The 18,094-nt window shown below is 47.0% G+C and overlaps 1 protein-coding gene across 1 annotated transcript; it reads right to left on the reverse strand.

The window, feature by feature from the left end:
* Positions 1–4,850: 4,850 nt before the first annotated feature.
* On the reverse strand, positions 4,851–8,926 carry LOC125536596. The gene is made up of 7 exons (XM_048699843.1): positions 8,429–8,926; positions 7,642–7,728; positions 7,297–7,551; positions 7,036–7,200; positions 6,557–6,610; positions 6,266–6,412; positions 4,851–5,570 (listed from the first exon to the last, which is right to left on the reverse strand). The coding sequence occupies exons 1-7, from the start codon at positions 8,651–8,653 to the stop codon at positions 5,193–5,195; spliced, it is 1,311 nt and encodes a 436-aa protein (XP_048555800.1). The 5' UTR covers positions 8,654–8,926; the 3' UTR covers positions 4,851–5,192.
* Positions 8,927–18,094: the final 9,168 nt, after the last annotated feature.

The following is an 18,094-nucleotide window of genomic DNA, read 5'->3' on the forward strand; positions in this document are numbered from 1 at the left end:
CTCCCTCCGTTCCTAAATACTTGTCTTTCTAGGCATTTCAACAAGTGACTACATACGGAGCAAAATGAGTGAACCTACACTCTAAAATATGTCTAAATACATCTGTATGTAGTAGTCATTTGAAATGTCTAGAAAGACAAATATTTAGAAACGGAGGGAGTAATTATCATTGTAGGCACTGACAAGTTGCGCAGATGTCCATGCCCAATGTTTCGATCTGAAAGTATGAGTCAGCAAACATGCTACCTCGAACTCTTGGCATAGCTAACTTTATAGTTGTGCTGTAGAAAAAATCTGAGCTCGTCTGTAGGCGGCAATGGATCACGGGGCGTGCACAGCACGGCGAGCGTAGGAGCAGCGGCAGAAGGAGTAGGAATCCACATTCGATGGCCGCCCGTGTGCCCAAGCAGTCCCGTGCTGTGCCCCGTCCCCGTTCGTTGGCAACTGGCTGCAGATGATCAAGCAGAGCGCGCGGCCATGCCATGCCGGCAACAGCGGCCGAGCTATGCTACCTGCCCGGCAGATACGCCTGAAAGGGCCGCGCCCATTTCAAACCACGTCTCTCACAGGACGACGACGATGCACAGTACGCTAACTTTCCTCCATTATTGGCAGGCCATTTTGTCGCCTCCCCTTCATCAGGAAGTAAGATAAGAATTCGACGGAGTCACGGAGAGCGCAATGGAACAACGTAGTACTACTACAGTACTGTGCTCCGCCGCAGTGCATGTGTACTTCATGCTTTGTGCACGCTCACGGACGGGCTCAAGTAGGATAGGAGTATAGGACTCCACCGCACATTCACCAATATTTCGGGCCCAAACGTCACTAGTCACTACCACGATTCGGTGTTCTCGCCATAAAAGTAAAAGAAAAACGTCACGATTCAGTGACTCGATCCTCTCCTCTCCCATGCTGAGCCAGCCCTGCTCCCCTTTCCTGTTTGACGAAGAATCTGGCTCTGCGACTCTTTGATGAAAGGCATGGCATGGCAGGCAGTCCCAAAGAAAAAGGCGACTGCTCCTCCAATACTCCGTGCCAAGTAGAAAGACGCCGTGCTTTATCTCCGCTTGCCGTATAGTGCCATGCTGCTAGAGTACGGACACGGAGGCCACAGAGTATAGTCCTGAGGTCCTCTGTTTGCAAAGCTGACTGCCTATCGTCTTTACCGGCCATCCGGAGAATCGTCGCCCGAGAAGCAAAATGGCGGGTCAAATCATCTTGTATGTTGATTCTTTGTCAAACGGTCAATTGACTAGTTGTATGTGTGTACATGCATATTTATTGAGATTCAAAGATGCACGACTAGGAAGTTGCACATTTTTAGACAGAAACAATGCAACTTCAGGGGAGAGGATTTACAGCACGTAGGTCCGGGGGCCAACGATTTGCGCCAAGATTCATGACATGGGTTATGTATACACACAGTTTCATTTTTTAAATTTTTTTTATGTAATGCCACTAGATGCATCATTGTTGATAGGTTCTTTAGCTCCTTCCTCATCTATTATATCTTTTTTCTTGGATTTTTTTATTATTATGGAGTTTTTTATCATCATCTTTTTCCCGTCTCTATTGTATAACGAATTAAGTATCTTCTTAATGGATTGAAAGAATTTATTCATGATAACAGTATTTTCTATTACTCTCTTATTGGTGGATTTCCTCCGCTTAATTTCGAAATTTACCCAGCCTTTTGAGTACTAGGATCTCCCCCTTGTCCCAGCAGATCGGTACCCAGACCATATCCTTGGGCAGCTCGGATGTATCTATCTTTTCGTTCAGATCACATCATCTCGAGTGCGAAATCTTATTAGTGGATCAGAAGATTATGGTGACCCGTGGATCTTCAGATGTTGATTTGCAGAGCAGGGCCGGAATGCGGGGATTGCATTCTTCGAAAAGTATCATATCTTCTTTCCCTAGGGAGAAAGCAGAAACCAGAAACGAGTGGAGGTTCGATCTCTCACCCAAAGCAATTGGGGCTGGTGGAATCTTCCCCATCTGTATACCAATGTCGATATACCTGTTGGTGTGGGTCCGATACCTATTTTCTAGGGTCCGTTAACAATGGACAACGAGAACGGACATACGGATATAGAATGGATGAGCAAAAACGATTCGTTATGCCATTGTTGTGTTGTTCTTCATAGTTCTTGTTTCTTTGTACCTTCTTGTCCCTTGAAAAAGAACACCCACCTTTAAGCATTGTTTCAGTCGGGGAAAGGGAAAATATCATCTTCTGTTCATACAGATTGAAGGTCTCCAAAGATATCAACACCCGCAGAACTAAATTTAGCGCAAGCTACTGTTTCGGTTGAAAAAGTTTGCTTTCTTATACATATTTGGTTACGATCTTGTTTCTTACATCACAACATTTTAATGTCTCATATAGCAGGGAATCTCATCTTTGATGTTCGTTATCCTGGAACAACTTTTCTGTTCGACAATTTGAGTCTGTCTAATATGAAATAGTAAGAACTGAAATATTACGATGGAGGTGAAAAAAGTGTCTGCATCCTCACTATAACTTGGTTTGGTAACAACATCACATGTGTATGGAGGCAACACTGCCTCTAAGGTAGGTCTCACATGTCCTGCCTCTAACATGACAATCTTGTAGTGTTGGCATGTAACTCTTGGTCCCACCACTGCCTCTAAACCAGGTCATTTCGTTTGCAACATTTACCACTCGTACGTATTCACATGTAGATATTTTGCTATTGTATTCATCAGAGGCGTCCCCTAATTTTTTTTTCTTCCTTAAGAGGGAGATGTGCACAATGTATAGAAGCAACCTTAATTAGACGCAGAAAAAGAGCATACACTTGCGTGCTCCAACTGGTTACTAGAAACACCCACAGTGTATGATTATTGCTACCTAAGCCCCCTGCCCTCCTTTTAGAGACGGTCTCTATAGATTGCACCACTTACCTCTAGTATCGCCTTTAACTTTAGAGAGAGAGAAAAAACAAGTAAAAATTCAACCGGTCTTGCTTGTAAGCCTTAAGGGCTTCTTTGATTTAAAGGAATTTTATAGAATTTCTGGAGGATTGAAATTCTTAGGATTTTTTTCTATATTGGTCCTTTGATTCATAGGATTGGATCCCATAGGAATTTTTCCTATGAAATCTTTTGTACTACATTTCATAGGAAATTTAACATCCACTTCAACCTTTTTTTATAATTCCTTTGTTTTTCCCGTGGCATCAAACAATCGTTGCTAATTCTATAGAATTCAAATGGGCATGCCACTCCAACCCTACACTTTTCCTATTCCTACGTTTTCAAAATCCTACGAATCAAAGAGGCCCTAAGAATACCTAAGAAAGCCCAAGAGAATGGTTATATGGTGCTATTCACAACGTGTTTTTCTCTAGAACATAACCATGCAGGGTTGCCTGCCTCTATACATGTACACTGAAAAAGGGGCAAAAACCGACGAGCACACCAGGACATACGCATCGGCAACAAGAGGTTGGTAGGCCGGCCAGAACCGGCAAAGGCACAATCCATCCCTTCGGAAGAATCTCACCTTCACGTATGTAAAAAAAAGGACTCCCAGACAAAGGACGCACTGATGGAAAACACAGTGGCCTTTGGGCAGACACATGAGGTCGCCATGAAAACTGTCCGTCCATGATCCATCCACGCACCCTAGTACGCTCGTCGTCGTAGCTGCATGCATGCATGTCTAGCCAGCGGCCAGCAGCGGCACTCAGCAGGCAGGCAGGCAGGCATGCACCACTGCAGCAGCGAGAGCCTGGCGCTGCACTGCACTGCGCTTGCGTCTGCATGCATGGCCTGGACTCTTCCCTGCCGGTGCAATTATTTTCCCGTCGAATCCAACCAAAAGTGTGCGTCTGCCCTTTTCGCCATGTGAACCTGCCTTGTTCTCTTCCTTCTCTAGCCTAGCCTAGCCTAGCCCAGTTCGGCGGCCGCGCTCGTGAGCCGCGGCCGGCAACAGCGTAATGTACGTGAGTCCGAGCTTACGTACGTCGTAGCTTGCCGGCTGGATCCACATCTCCCGTAGAGCAGAACAGAACGGAGGACGAAAAATAGTAGTAATCCATGTTGGTCTGTTGCTTTCAGCCGTTCTGTTAAACACAATCATACACATCACATGGGCACTTGATAGATATCCCCCCGGTTTGTCACTTGATGCCTTGATGGATGCTGGCGATTTTAGTTGTTTATATCTTCATAATTGACCCCGTTTTCGCTGCTCAATTTCAGCACAGTTCGTCGCCCATTTTCCTATTCCAGCACTTCAATTTCTTAGAAGAATGTGTGCATGGATGTTGATGGAGAAGAATCGGACGTGTTGACTTGGTTGCGACGGATTGAGCTGGAAGCCACAACCAATAGCACTAGTAACTCTCAAGATAAGAAAACCCCATCCATTACAGCATGGTCAGAACTTCAGAGTCCAACCCAACCCAAGGGAAATGCGGCGGTCAATCAAAGTTAGGCACCGCAAGTGCAACCCGCACAAATCAGCGCAGCCAATCCGCAAACTCGCTTGCGATGTGAACTCCACCCGCGTGCACAAGAATGCAGTCAGCACTCGCTCCCTGCCACTCACTCAGGTCCAACCTTATTCATTGTAGCCATCCTATTCCTGCTGCACTTTTCACAGGTGATGGTCTGATGGATGGCTAGCTAGTGTGCCACCAAGCCGCACGCAAAAAAGTTGGCATCTTTGCACGTCCTCCAAGAGCTAACACTTGGTTACCCACTTTCCCCCAGAAATCAGAATACAATAACACATGCCGGGTGCTCACACATGCGCACAACTTGACAGAGAGGTTTGGTGACATGGGAGAAGTAAAATAATCTGAGGCACAGGAGAACCCAAGTAAGCACCCAACCCAACCAAACCGGCCTGTTTCTCTTCAGAAACTTGACCACACTCCTCCCCAGAACAAGCTCAGACCAACATCTCTCCGAGGCAGAGAACAAACCCACATGATCCGTCAAACACTTGCCTTGCCTCACCTTACCTAGAAGTTAATCAACTCCTCGAACCAAAACTTGAAAACAGAAAGAAAACCAAGAAGAAAATCACAAAAAAAGATGTGGAAAAAGAAGAAGGCTTGGGGTGTGAATCAACTAATTTACTGGATAATACATGGGGGTGTTGTTGTTAGGGCTTGGGCAGCAGCGGCATTTCATTTCATTTTCTTGGAGGGCTATGGACAGTTGGGGTTCTTGCCGGGGCCGCCGTAGTAGAAGTAGGCGCCCCAGTCGCCATTGTTGCCGTTCTGCACGTCGTAGCAGTTGGACTGCTCGGTGAAGGAGCCGATCCCCCGCGGCGCCTTGAGGTTGTTGGACGAGTCCACCACCTGGATGTTCTTGAAGTAGCTCGACTTGCCGAACCCCTCCTCCGGGAAGTGGCCGCTGCCCATCTGGGTGGACGTGTGGCTGCCGTCGGGCTCCGTGTTCACCACCTCGCCGCCCCACTCGATCATCGACGCGCTGTCCGCCAGGTACGAGAAGAGGAACGACGGCCAGTAGCCCAGCACGTAGTCGTTGCCGAACTGCAGCCACCAGTTGCCCTCCTTCGGGTCCTGCATTTTTGCAACCGCAATTTGCGCGCGCATAGTTAGTTATTGGATAGGATCATGATGAGGAGATTGATAGAGATTAGGTGCCTTTTCTGTGCTATATCATCATAGTATCATGCACGAGCAAAAATAAAGCTAATAAGTGCTCGTCCATTATAATGCACTATGAAAAAGGTGGCTCCCTTTCATGAAAATGCTTTGAAACTGCTTTTGAAAATGACCAGGGAATAAGATCTTGTTGCCTATGCAAGTGGCAGATGATCACACAATGGCACATGGCAATGCCGGTGGCAAGTGCTTTTTTTTGTTGTTCAGAAAATGAACATGCAAGTGTTTTGGCTGGCAGAAGAGACATGTTATTTCAAAATTTCGATGCGCAAGGACGTAATTTTTTATAACATGAGAAGCATGAACACAGGTGGAATATTCCTGTTTTTTCAAGTGTAAACTAGCAAGCATCAGCGTGTGTGTGTGTTGGCAGGCATAGATCCAATACTACCACCACTACTTGTGCGAGGACAACTGTGAGAGCGTCCACTGTCCCCAAAGAGGACAGGGCCACGGTGGTTGTGGCCTTGACATAAGCCTCGAGAAAGACCAAGAAACAGGTGGGCATGCACCATGCATGCATGTATGTATAGATTCCTCCGGCCCCATCCACGAATCTGATCGGCATGTGAGGGGCGCTTGTAATTTACCTTCCATACCAAAATGTTGATATCATATTGGGAGCCACCGTAGTTGGAGATAGGGAAGATGCTGGCGCCCATGGCTATCTGGTTGTTTGTCTGGATGAACCCCGAGCAGAGCAGGTTGTAGCACCCTGTTGCCTGATAGGCATCGCTCTACGGTATTCAAAACAGCAATACATAAGTCAGGTACTCATGCCATTCCAAAAGATAGGTATGTGTGTTTTTGAAAAAGGTATGTATGTAGATCTAAGCAATAGGACAAGAGGGGATTTGGAAGGAATGTGATGTTTATCTTACAGTCCAGTAGGTGAAGAGTCTGGTGTTGTTGTCTCCATACAAGTCTGGGCTGACCTGAAATTTTGCACAGCACAGGAATGAGCCACAAGGGAAGAGACTAAGTACAGGGGCACAGCTTGATTAATCCAGCATCATAAGCAATCTTATCACTTACTGGCTCCTAAAAACAGTAGCTAGTGCATACAGCTCAGAGAGAGAAACATCAGAGAAAATGGAGAATAAGTCTGGCTTCTACTACTATACCAAAGTGTAAGGGTCCTTTCACCGGTGCACATATCATTATTGCAACACAGAGGAAATTATTGAGCGCATGCTGCAAGGAGGAAATGCTCCTCATAATTGAGAGCATGCAACGGGGAGAAGAACAAGAACAAAATTGGAAGCTGAAGCACAACATTTAATGGAACTTTTTGACTACTGCTAGGTGGTTTTCTTTCCCCCTATATCTCATGTAGCAGCATGCCTCAGCTCTCACTCACCTGCCACCCTGCTTCAATGCTGTTGAGGTCCTGCCCAAAGGAACCCCCCAGGATCCAAAGCTGGGAGAGGCTGAACTCGTTGCCCTGCTGAATGCTTGGCTGCCACACATTGATGGTGGCCTTGGCTCCATAGTACTTATCCCCCTCCACATATGCTATCGCATGCTGAGACAGAGCCAAATGACAAGAAGGTTAAATGAGCCAATGACCACTTGAACAAGCTAGTTTACATGCTGAATCTTGAATGGAGCATTGCTGTACCTGGTGGCCGTTCTCATTGAGCATGGCAGGGTCGACGGACGAGGGGTTCGGGGTGCTGAGGTGCGTCTTCCTGCCATACCTCCTCATGGAGCTGGCCCTGAAGACGTCCTCCTTCTTGGTCCTCCGGATTGGGATGGTGTTCTCTTGGCACCGGCCGTTCTGGTGCCACATTTGGGTGATTGTCTGCGTGCGCTGCTTCTGGGATGCGACCTTGGATTCATCATACAGGCCTTCTGGGTGGTAAGCAGGCCTCGTCTGAAAAGTGCAGCTGAGTGTTAGCATCCATCATAACGTGGGGGAGAAGCTGTGAAAAAAGGGCAGCGTTGGTGCTGGAGAGAGAGGAACCTGGATAGTATGGTTCTTGAGCAAAGGGTGGTCGAAGGCGGGCTGGCTGGAGATGGGCACGCAGTCTATGATGTCCCCGTCCGGGCTCTGTTCATTTCTCAGAATCAGTTCTTTCTTGCAATAATCAATTAATTAAAAAAACATGGCATGGTGCTGAATTCAGTAGAGGAATGCAGACTAGAAAATGCAGCATTGGCTTCAGAGGAGTACTATCAATCAGACAACGGCTGAATAAACACATCCATGTAGCAAGAGGCTGCCCCCAAAATTGTGCATTTCGAAGGAACTGAAAGAAGAACACTACTAGTAGTGGGAAAATGCTAGTATGATTTGGCCTAAAAGTGACTGCTGCAGTCAAGTTCTCTCCTCTAAAGAAAGGAAAGCGAGCGAGCAAAAGCAGGCGTGGCTCCTTTCAACGTCGAATGAACCCAAGAAGCACGGGCACCCATAAATTCACCCCCGAAAGCAAGCCTTTTCCCTCCGGCGACGGACAGAGAGAGAGAGATTAAATGCATGGCCCTCGACGGATGCACTTGAGCAAGAAGAAGCAGTCAATCAGCGCTTCCAAAGCAATGCAAGCGCGCGCATGAAGCACATACAAAAGGCATCGCCTTTCTTCGACTTCCATCCATGCCGGATACGCGCCGTCTCTCTTTTCTTTTCATGGATTCATTCATTCATTCACTTGAGCAAGCGTAGCAAAGCAATAGATTGAAGGCGCGCCGCCGTTCTGGGGAGGAAGGAGAGGAGGGAGACGAGACGAGACTGGAGGGGTGGATGGATGTACCTCAATGCTGGCGAGCGGCGCCTTGTTGAGGCGCTTGAGGTGGTACTGCACCTGCCGCTGCTTCAGCAGCTGCCTCCGCCGCGTCAGCCCCCTGCCGCCGTGCCCCGCCGCCGCTCCCTCGGCGCAGCAGGCCAGGAGGAGAAGCGCCGCCGCCATGACCGCCGGCAGAACGGCGAGGCACCGGCGGCGGCGGGAGGACGAGCGCGCGCGCGGCGCAGCAGCCATGGGCACGGGCCAAGGAGGCGAGCGCTCACGTCACGCGCGCACAGTCGCACCCGCGCGTGCTCTGCTCTGCTCTGGCCGACGGACGGGGCGACGAGAGAGATGGCGCGCTTAAAAATCGGCCCGTTGGTGGCGTCGCTCTCGCTTCGGCAGCCGCGCCCGCTGCTCTCTCTCTCTCTCTCTCTCTCTCTCTCTCTCTCTCGCTGCACAGTGCGGCGCGTACGAGTAGAGTAGGACGGGAAGCGACGGGGGAGAGAGAGAGGGAGAGGGAAGGAGGAGGAGCAGACATGGCGTCGCGTCCTGGCGTTTAAAGCTGGGACGAGAGGAGGCGACGGGACCCGGCCGGGTCAGGCTCGGCGGGCGGGGCCCGGCGTCCAGTGTCTCGCTGCGTCGCACGGTCGCCGGTGGAGCCGAGCCGGCACCGGAAGGGCCGTGGTGTGCGGTGTGTACACGCGCGGGTTCGGTTGCAGGATGTTTGCTTCAATCAAGCGGAACGCCCGTTGGTGCACCGTGCGCATGGGGAAGGGTACGTACAGTGGTTGATTGACGGGTGCGAGGAGTTTCCATGTACGCACTCTGCGTCCGTCCTCGCCTGCTCGTTTCTCCTAGGGCACAACTTTTTTTCCTGAGAAGATTAGGGCACAAATTGGATATGTAAATCTCTCTCAAAAGAAAAATTGGATATGTAAATATCTAGGATTTTGTTTTGATACACCCCTTAGAATAGTTTACGGTTTCCAATGCACATTACAGATGAAGATTAGGAAGTATCCGATTCGTCCGTCAAAAAGGATGATATGGTCTTTGTATCAATATATCAATCTATTCAATAAGTTTGATCTTTCCCTGAAAAAAAAATTAAATCGTTTGATCTTTCCCATAAAAAAATTTAAAAACGTTTGGTCTGCAGGTTAATATGACGATAGCCTATTTAAGTAACTTCTATTAAGATCCGTTTCAAACTTTTAAGGAGGGTGTACCAGTCAAAACTGTAATTTGTATGGTACTACCAACTTGGGTTGGGTCCAAAATAGATTTATAGTCCCTCTGTTCCAAATTACTCGTCATAGAAATGGATGTATCTAGAACTAAAATACATCTAGATACATCCATACCTGCGGCAAGTAATTCGGAACAGAGGGAGTACATGTTAAAAAATTACTCTGTTTTTATACATATAATTGGAAATATTTTAAATTTCATCACAATGTATTCCTCTCATTTGTTTGGATTGGGATAAGAAAGGCTCTCTAGATAGACTAAGGGTTTCATGCAATGTGGATCGGGATGGTGGGCTGTTTCATGCAATGTGGACCGGTACTCCGTCACTAAAGAAATATAAGACCTTTTAATTCATTATAAAGTATCTCTGGGTTGCAACAGGTCATAGATTACCGGAATTGATAAAAATACGACCTCGGGTTTTTGGGCTCCTGGCGTGAATGCCTTGTTGCCGTTGGATCGAGCACATGCATCTCAATCGCCAGTGAATCGTTCACGTCCAGGCCGAAGCCGCCCGAACGACTTTTCACCTCGCATGCCCGGGCAAACACCTATTCACCTCCACCCATTTCCCCTACTGCCTTATCCGCTCGCCACCGGATTCCAAGGAGAGGCGGCCGGCGTTGGGCATGCGCGGACAAAGGCGAACAACGTCCGGCAGTCGAAGCGATGTGTGGGTGACGCGCGAGTGCAGTGGCGAGGCTGCGGGAGGACGACGACCGACAACACCAGGCTGCTGCCCTGCGGGAGGGCAGCGTCCGACGGGTACCAGGATGCGGCCCTTGCGGGTGGGAGAGTGCATCCAATGTGCACTGGTAGAAGCCTCGATGTCATCCTTTGCCAATGGGCTCGACGGATGGAGGTCCGGTCGTCGGAGCAACACGGATTGCGCGGGGGCGCGGAGGCGATAGCCATAGCTCCTCTGCTTTGATTTGTTGTCGCGTCGTGGATGAGGCCATCAAAGATCCACCAAGGGAGGCGAAGGTCGAAAATGTGCCTCCGACGCATGTGCTGCTGCTGGTGGCGGAAGCCCCAACACCGGTGGCCATCTGCTTTGTTTTTATCGTCGCGTCAGCGGATGAGGGCGTCGAGGAGCAACTACAGGAGGCAGAGGTCAACGAGGAGTGATAACCCACAAGTATAGGGGATCGCAACAGCTTTCGTGGGTAGAGTATTCAACCCAAATTTATTGATTCGACACAAGGGGAGCCAAAGAATATTCTCAAGTATTAGCAGCTGAGTTGTCAATTCAACCACACATGGAAACTTAGTATCTGCAGCAAAGTGTTTAGTAGCAAAGTAATATGATAGTGGTGGTAGCAGTAAAAGTAATATTTTGGTATTTTGTAGTGATTGTAACAGTAGCAACGGAAAAGTAAATAAGCGAGAACCAATATATGGAAAACTCGTAGGCACCAGATTAGTGATGGATAATTATGCCGGATGCGGTTCATCATGTAACAATCATAACATAGGGTGACACAGAACTAGCTCCAGTTCGTCAATGTAATGTAGGCATGTATTCCGTATATAGTCATAGGTTCTTATGGAAAAGAACTTGCATGACATCTTTTGTCCTACCCTCCCGTGGCAGCGGGGTCCTATTGGAAACTAAGGGATATTAAGGCCTCCTTTTAATAGAGAACCGAAACAAAGCATTAGCACATAGTGAATACATGAACTCCTCAAACTATGGTCATCACCGGGAGTGGTCCCGATTATTGTCACTTCGGGGTTGCCGGATCATAACACATAGTAGGTTACTATAGACTTGCAAGATAGGATCAAGAACTCACATATATTCATGAAAACATAATAGGTTCAGATCTGAAATCATGGTACTAGGGCCCTAGTGACAAGCATTAAGCATAGCAAAGTCATAGCAACATCAATCTCAGAACATAATGGATACTAGGGATCAAACCCTAACAAAACTAACTCGATTACATGATAAATCTCATCCAACCCATCACCGTCCAGCAAGCCTATGATGGAATTACTCACGCACGGCGGTGAGCATCATGAAATTGGTGATGGAGGATGGTTGATGATGACGATGGCGACGAATCCCCCTCTCCGGAGCCCCGAACGGACTCCAGATCAGCCCTTCCGAGAGGTTTTAGGGCTTGGCGGCGGCTCCGTATCGTAAAACGCGATGATTTCTTCTATCTGTTTTTTTTCTCTCCGAAAGCAAATATATAGAGTTGGAGTTGGCGTCGGAGGGTCAATAGGGGGCCCACGAGGTAGGGGGCGCCCTAGGGGGGGCGCCCCCCACCCTCGTGGAAAGGGTGTGGGCCCCCTGGTCTTCATATTTGGCGAGGATGTTTTATTATTTTTTCTAAGACCTCCCGTGGAGTTTCAGGTCATTCCGAGAATATTTGTTTTCTGCACATAAAACAACATCATGGTAATTCTGCTGAAAACAGCGTCAGTCCGGGTTAGTTCCATTCAAATCATACAAGTTAGAGTCTAAAACAAGGGCAAAAGTGTTTGGAAAAGTAGATACAACGGAGACGTATCAACTCCCCCAAGCTTAAACCCTTGCTTGTCCTCAAGCAATTCAGCTGACAAACTGAAAGAAACAAAGAAAACTTTCACAAACTCTGTTTGCTCTTGTTGTTGTAACTATGTCAAGCCAGCATTCAAGTTTTCAGCATAGATCATAACTAACCACACTTGCAATAATTCTCAGGTCTCATCATTACTCATATCAATAGCATAATCAACTAGCAAGTCATAATAATAAATCTCGGATGACAACACTTTCTCAAAACAATCATAATATGATATAACAAGATGGTATCTCGCTAGCCCTTTCTGAGACCGCAAAACATAAATGCAGAGCACCTTTAAAGATCAAGGACTGGCTAGACATTGTAATTCATGGTAAAAGAGATCCAATCATATGTTGGAAATATGCCCTAGAGGCAATAATAAATTAGTTATTATTATATTTCATTGTTCATGATAATCGTTTATTATCCATGATATAACTGTATTGATAGGAAACTCAGATACATGTGTGGATACATAGACAACACCATGTCCCTAGTAAGCCTCTAGTTGACTAGCTCGTTGATCAATAGATGGTTACGGTTTCCTGACCATGGACATTGGATGTCGTTGATAACGGGATCACATCATTAGGAGAATGATGTGATGGACAAGACCCAATCCTAAGCCTAGCACAAATATCGTGTAGTTCGTATGCTAAAGCTTTTCTAATGTCAAGTATCATTTCCTTAGACCATGAGATTGTGCAACTCCTGGATACCATAGGAGTGCTTTGGGTGTGCCAAACGTCACAACATAACTGGGTGGCTATAAAGGTACACTACAGGTATCTCCGAAAGTGTCTGTTGGGTTGGCACGAATCGAGACTGGGATTTGTCACTCCGTGTAAACAGAGAGGTATCTCTGGGCCCACTCGGTAGGACATCATCATAATGTGCACAATGTGACCAAGGAGTTGATCACGAGATGATGTGTTACCGAACGAGTAAAGAGACTTGCCGGTAACGAGATTGAACAAGGTATCGGGATACCGACGATCGAATCTCGGGCAAGTATCATACCGATAGACAAAGGGAATTGTATACGGGATTGATTGAATCCTTGACATCGTGGTTCATCCGATGAGATCATCGTGGAACATGTGGGAGCCAACATGGGTATCCAGATCCCGCTGTTGGTTATTGGCCGGAGAGTTGTCTCGGTCATGTCTGCATGGTTCCCGAACCCGTAGGGTCTACACACTTAAGGTTCGATGACGCTAGGGTTATAGGGAATAGATATACGTGGTTACGGAATGTTGTTCGGAGTCCCGGATGAGATCTCTGACGTCACGAGGAGTTCTGGAATGGTCCGGAGGTAAAGATTTATATATGGGAAGTCATCATACGGTCACCGGAATAATTCGGGGGTTTACCGGTATTGTACCGGGACCACTGGAGGGGTTCCGGGGGTCCACCGGGAGGGTCCACCTACCCCGGAGGGCCCTATGGGCTGTATGTGGAGAGGGACCAGCCCCTTAGTGGGCTGGGCGCCTCCCCCCTAGGGCCCATGCGCCTAGGGTTTGGGGGAACCCTAAAGGGGGGGCGCCCCCCTTGCCTTGGGGGGCAAGGAAACCCCCCTGGCCGCCGCCCCCTCCTCAGATTGGATCTGAGGAGGCCGACCGCCCCCTCTCCCTTGCCCCTATATATATGTGGGAGTTGGGAGGGCAGCCGCACCCAAGTTCTGGCACAGCCCTCCCCCTCTCCCAAGTCCTCCTCTTCTCCTACGGTGCTTGGCGAAGCCCTGCAGGATTACCACGCTCCTCCTTCACCAACATGCCGTCGTGCTGCTGCTGGATGGAGTCTTCCCCAACCTATCCTTCTCCCCTTGCTGGATCAAGGCGTAGGAGACGTCACCGGGCTGTACGTGTGTTGAACGCGGAGGTGCCGTCCGTTCGGCACTAGGATCATCGGTGATTTGGATCACGACGAGTACGACTCCATCAACCCCGTTCACTTGAACGCTTCCGCTTAGCGATCTACAAGGGTATGTAGATGCACTCCCCTTCCCCTCGTTGCTAGATTACTCCATAGATTGATCTTGGTGATGCGTAGAAAATTTTAAATTTCTGCTACGTTCCCCAACAGTGGCATCATGAGCTAGGTCTATGCGTAGTTTCTATGCACGAGTAGAACACAAAGCAGTTGTGGGCGTCGATTTTGTCAATTTACTTGCCGTTACTAGTCTTATCTTGATTCGGCGGCATCGTGGGATGAAGCGGCCCGGACCGACCTTACACGTACGCTTACGTGAGACTGGTTCCACCGACTGACATGCACTAGTTGCATAAGGTGGCTAGCGGGTGTCTATCTCTCCCACTTTAGTCGGATCGGATTCGATGGAAAGGGTCCTTATGAAGGGTAAATATAAATTGGCATATCACGTTGTGGTTTTCGCGTAGGTAAGAAACGTTCTTGCTAGAAACCTATAGCAGCCACGTAAAAACTTGCAACAACAATCAGAGGACGTCTAACTTGTTTTTGCAGCATATGCCTTGTGATGTGATATGGCCAAAAGGATGTGATGAATGATATATGTGATGTATGAGATTGATCATGTTCTTGTAATAGGAATCACGACTTGCATGTCGATGAGTATGACAACCGGCAGGAGCCATAGGAGTTGTCTTAATTTATTTATGACCTGCGTGTCAACATAAACGTCATGTAATTACTTTACTTTATTGCTAAAGCGTTAGCCATAGTAGTAGAAGTAATAGATGACGAGACAACTTCAAGAAGACACGATGATGGAGATCATGATGATGGAGATCATGGTGTCATGCCGGTGACAACGATGATCATGGAGCCCCGAAGATGGAGATCAAAAGGAGCAAAATGATATTGGCCATATCATGTCACTATTTGATTGCATGTGATGTTTATCATGTTTTACATCTTATTTGCTTAGAACGACGGTAGCTTAAAAAAGATGATCCCTCAGTAAAATTTCAAGAAAGTGTTCCCCCTAAATGTGCACCATTGCGAAGGTTCGTCGTTTCGAAGCACCACGTGATGATCGGGTGTGATAGATTCTAACGTTCGAATACAACGGGTGTAAGCCAGATTTACACACACAATACACTTAGGTTGACTTGACGAGCCTAGCATGTACAGACATGGCCTCGGAACACGGAAGACCGAAAGGTCGAACATGAGTCGTATAGAAGATACGATCAACATGAGATGTTCACCGTTGATGACTAGTCCGTCTCATGTGATGATCGGACACGGCCTAGTCGATTCGGATCATGTTTCACTTAGATGACTAGAGGGATGTCTATCTGAGTGGGAGTTCGTTAAATAATTTGATTAGATGAACTCAATTATCATGAACATAGTCTAAATTGTCTTTGCAAATATGTTGTAGATAAATAGCTCACGTTGTAGCTCCCTGTTTCAATACGTTCCTAGAGAAAGATTAAGTTGAAAGATATTGTAAGCAATGATGCGGACTAGGTCCGTAGTCCGAGGAGTGTCCTCACTGCTACACAAAAGGCTGATGTCTTTGATGCACCGCTCGATGTGCAAACCCCTACAACGTCATCTGTGGATGTTGTGAACACCTGACAGACACATCCTGATGACTACTTGATAGTTTAGTGTGCCATACTTTACGGCGTAGAATCGGGATTCCAATGACGTTTTAAACGCCGTAAGACATATGAGATGTTCCAAGAGCTGAAATTGGGATTTCAGGCTCATGCCCGTGTTGAGAGGTGTGAGACCTCTGACAAGTTCTTTAGCCAACAAGATGGAGGAGAATAGCTCAGCTAGTGAGCATGTGCTCAGAATGTGTGGGTGCTACAATCACTTAAATCAAGTGGGAGTTAAACTTCCAGATAAGATAGTGATTGATAGAGTTCTCTAGCCACTATCACTAATCTACTAGATCTTCATGATGAACTATGACATGCAAGGGATGGAGTTGATCCCGGAGCTTTTCGCGGTGCTTAAGACCGTAAAAGGTAGAAATCAAGAAGGAGCATCAAGTGTTGATGGTTTAACAAGACCACTGGTTTCAAGAAGGGCAAGGGCTAGAAGGGAAACTTCATGGATGGCAAACTAGTTGCCGCTCCAGTAAAGGAACCCAAGGTTGAACCCCAAACCCGAGACTAAGTGCTTCTATTGTAAGGGGAACGGTCACTGGAAGCGGAATTACCCCAAATGCATGGTAGATAAGAAGGCTGGCAACTTCAACAAGTATATACGTATTATTAATGTGTACCTCGCTAGTACTCCTGGTAGCACCTGGGTATTGGATACCGGTTCAGTTGCTATTACTGGTGACTTGAAGCAAAAGCTACGGACTAAACGGAGACTGGCTAAGGGCGAGGTGACGATGTGTGTTGGAAGTGTTTCCAAAGTTGATGAGATCACCATCGCACGCTCCATTTGCCTTCGGGATTAGTATTGAACCTAGATAAATGTTATCAGGTGTCTACGTTGAGCATGAATATGATTAGATCATGTTCATTGCAATACAGTCATTCATTTAAGTTAGAGAATAATGGTTATTCTGTTTACATGAATGATACCTTTCATGGTCATGCACCCTATGTGAATGGTTCATTGAATCTCGGTCGTGGTAATACACATGTCCACACCAAAAGATGTAGAGTTAATAATGATAGTACCACTTTCTCGTGGCACTGCCGCTTAGGTCATATTGGCGTAAGATGCATGAAGAAACTCCATGTCGATGGATGTTTGGAGTCACTTGATTTTGAATCGCTTGACACATGCAAGCCATGCCTCATGGGCAGGATGACTAAGACCCCGCTTTCATGTACAATGAAACGGGCAAGTGACTTGTTGGAAATCATACATGCTGATGTGTGTGATCCAATGAGAATTGAAGTGTGCGGTGGATATCGCTATTTTCTCATCTTCACTGACGATTTGAGTAGATATAGGTATATTTACTTAATGAAGCACAAGTCTGAAACGTTTGAAAAGTTCAAGCGATTTCAGAGTGAAGTTAAGAATCATCATAACAAGAAGATCAAATTCCTACGATCTGATCAATGAGAATATCTGAGTTATGAGTTTGGCAAACACTTAAGACATTGTGGAATCGTTTCACAGTTGAAGCCACCTAGAACACCACTGGGTTATGGTGTGTCCGGACATCGTAATCGAACCTTATGAGATATGGTGCGATCTATGATGTCTCTTATCAATCTACCGTTTTCATTTTGAGGTTATGCGTTAGAGAGAGCTGCATTCACTTTAGATAGGACACCATCTAAGTCCGCTGAGACGGCGTCGGATGAACATTGGTTTGGCAAGAAACCAAAGTTGTCGTTTCTTAATGTTTGGGGTTGCGATGCTTAAGGCTTCAGCCGGAGAAGCTCGAACCCAAAGTGGACAAACACATCTTCATAGGATACCCAAAGGTGATAGTAGGGTATACCTTCTATCTCAGATCTGAGGGCAAATTGTTTGTCGCTAAGAACGGGTCCTTTCTCGAGAAGGAGTTTCTCTCGAAAGAATTGAGTGGGAGGAAGATAGAACTTGATGAGGTTGTCGAACCTTTACTTCAACCAGAGAGTGATGCAACACAAAAAGATGTTTTCTGTGGCGCCTACGTCTGTTGAATAGGAAGTTAATGATAGTGATCATGAAGCTTCGGATCAAGTTGCTATCGAACCTCGAAGGTCGACAAGGATATGTACTACTCCTAAGTGGTACGGTAATCCTGTCTTAGATATCATGTTGTTAGACAACAATGAACCTACGAGCCATGGAGAAGCGATGGTGGGCCCGTATTCCGACAAATGGTTAGAAGCCATGAAATTCGAGATAGGATCCATATATCAGAACAAAGTATGGACTTTGGTGGACTTGCCCGATGATCGGCAAGCCATTGAGATAAATGGATCTTTAA

Source organism: Triticum urartu, chromosome 2 (assembly GCF_003073215.2).
Source record: "Triticum urartu cultivar G1812 chromosome 2, Tu2.1, whole genome shotgun sequence".
Taxonomy (NCBI): Eukaryota; Viridiplantae; Streptophyta; class Magnoliopsida; order Poales; family Poaceae; genus Triticum; species Triticum urartu.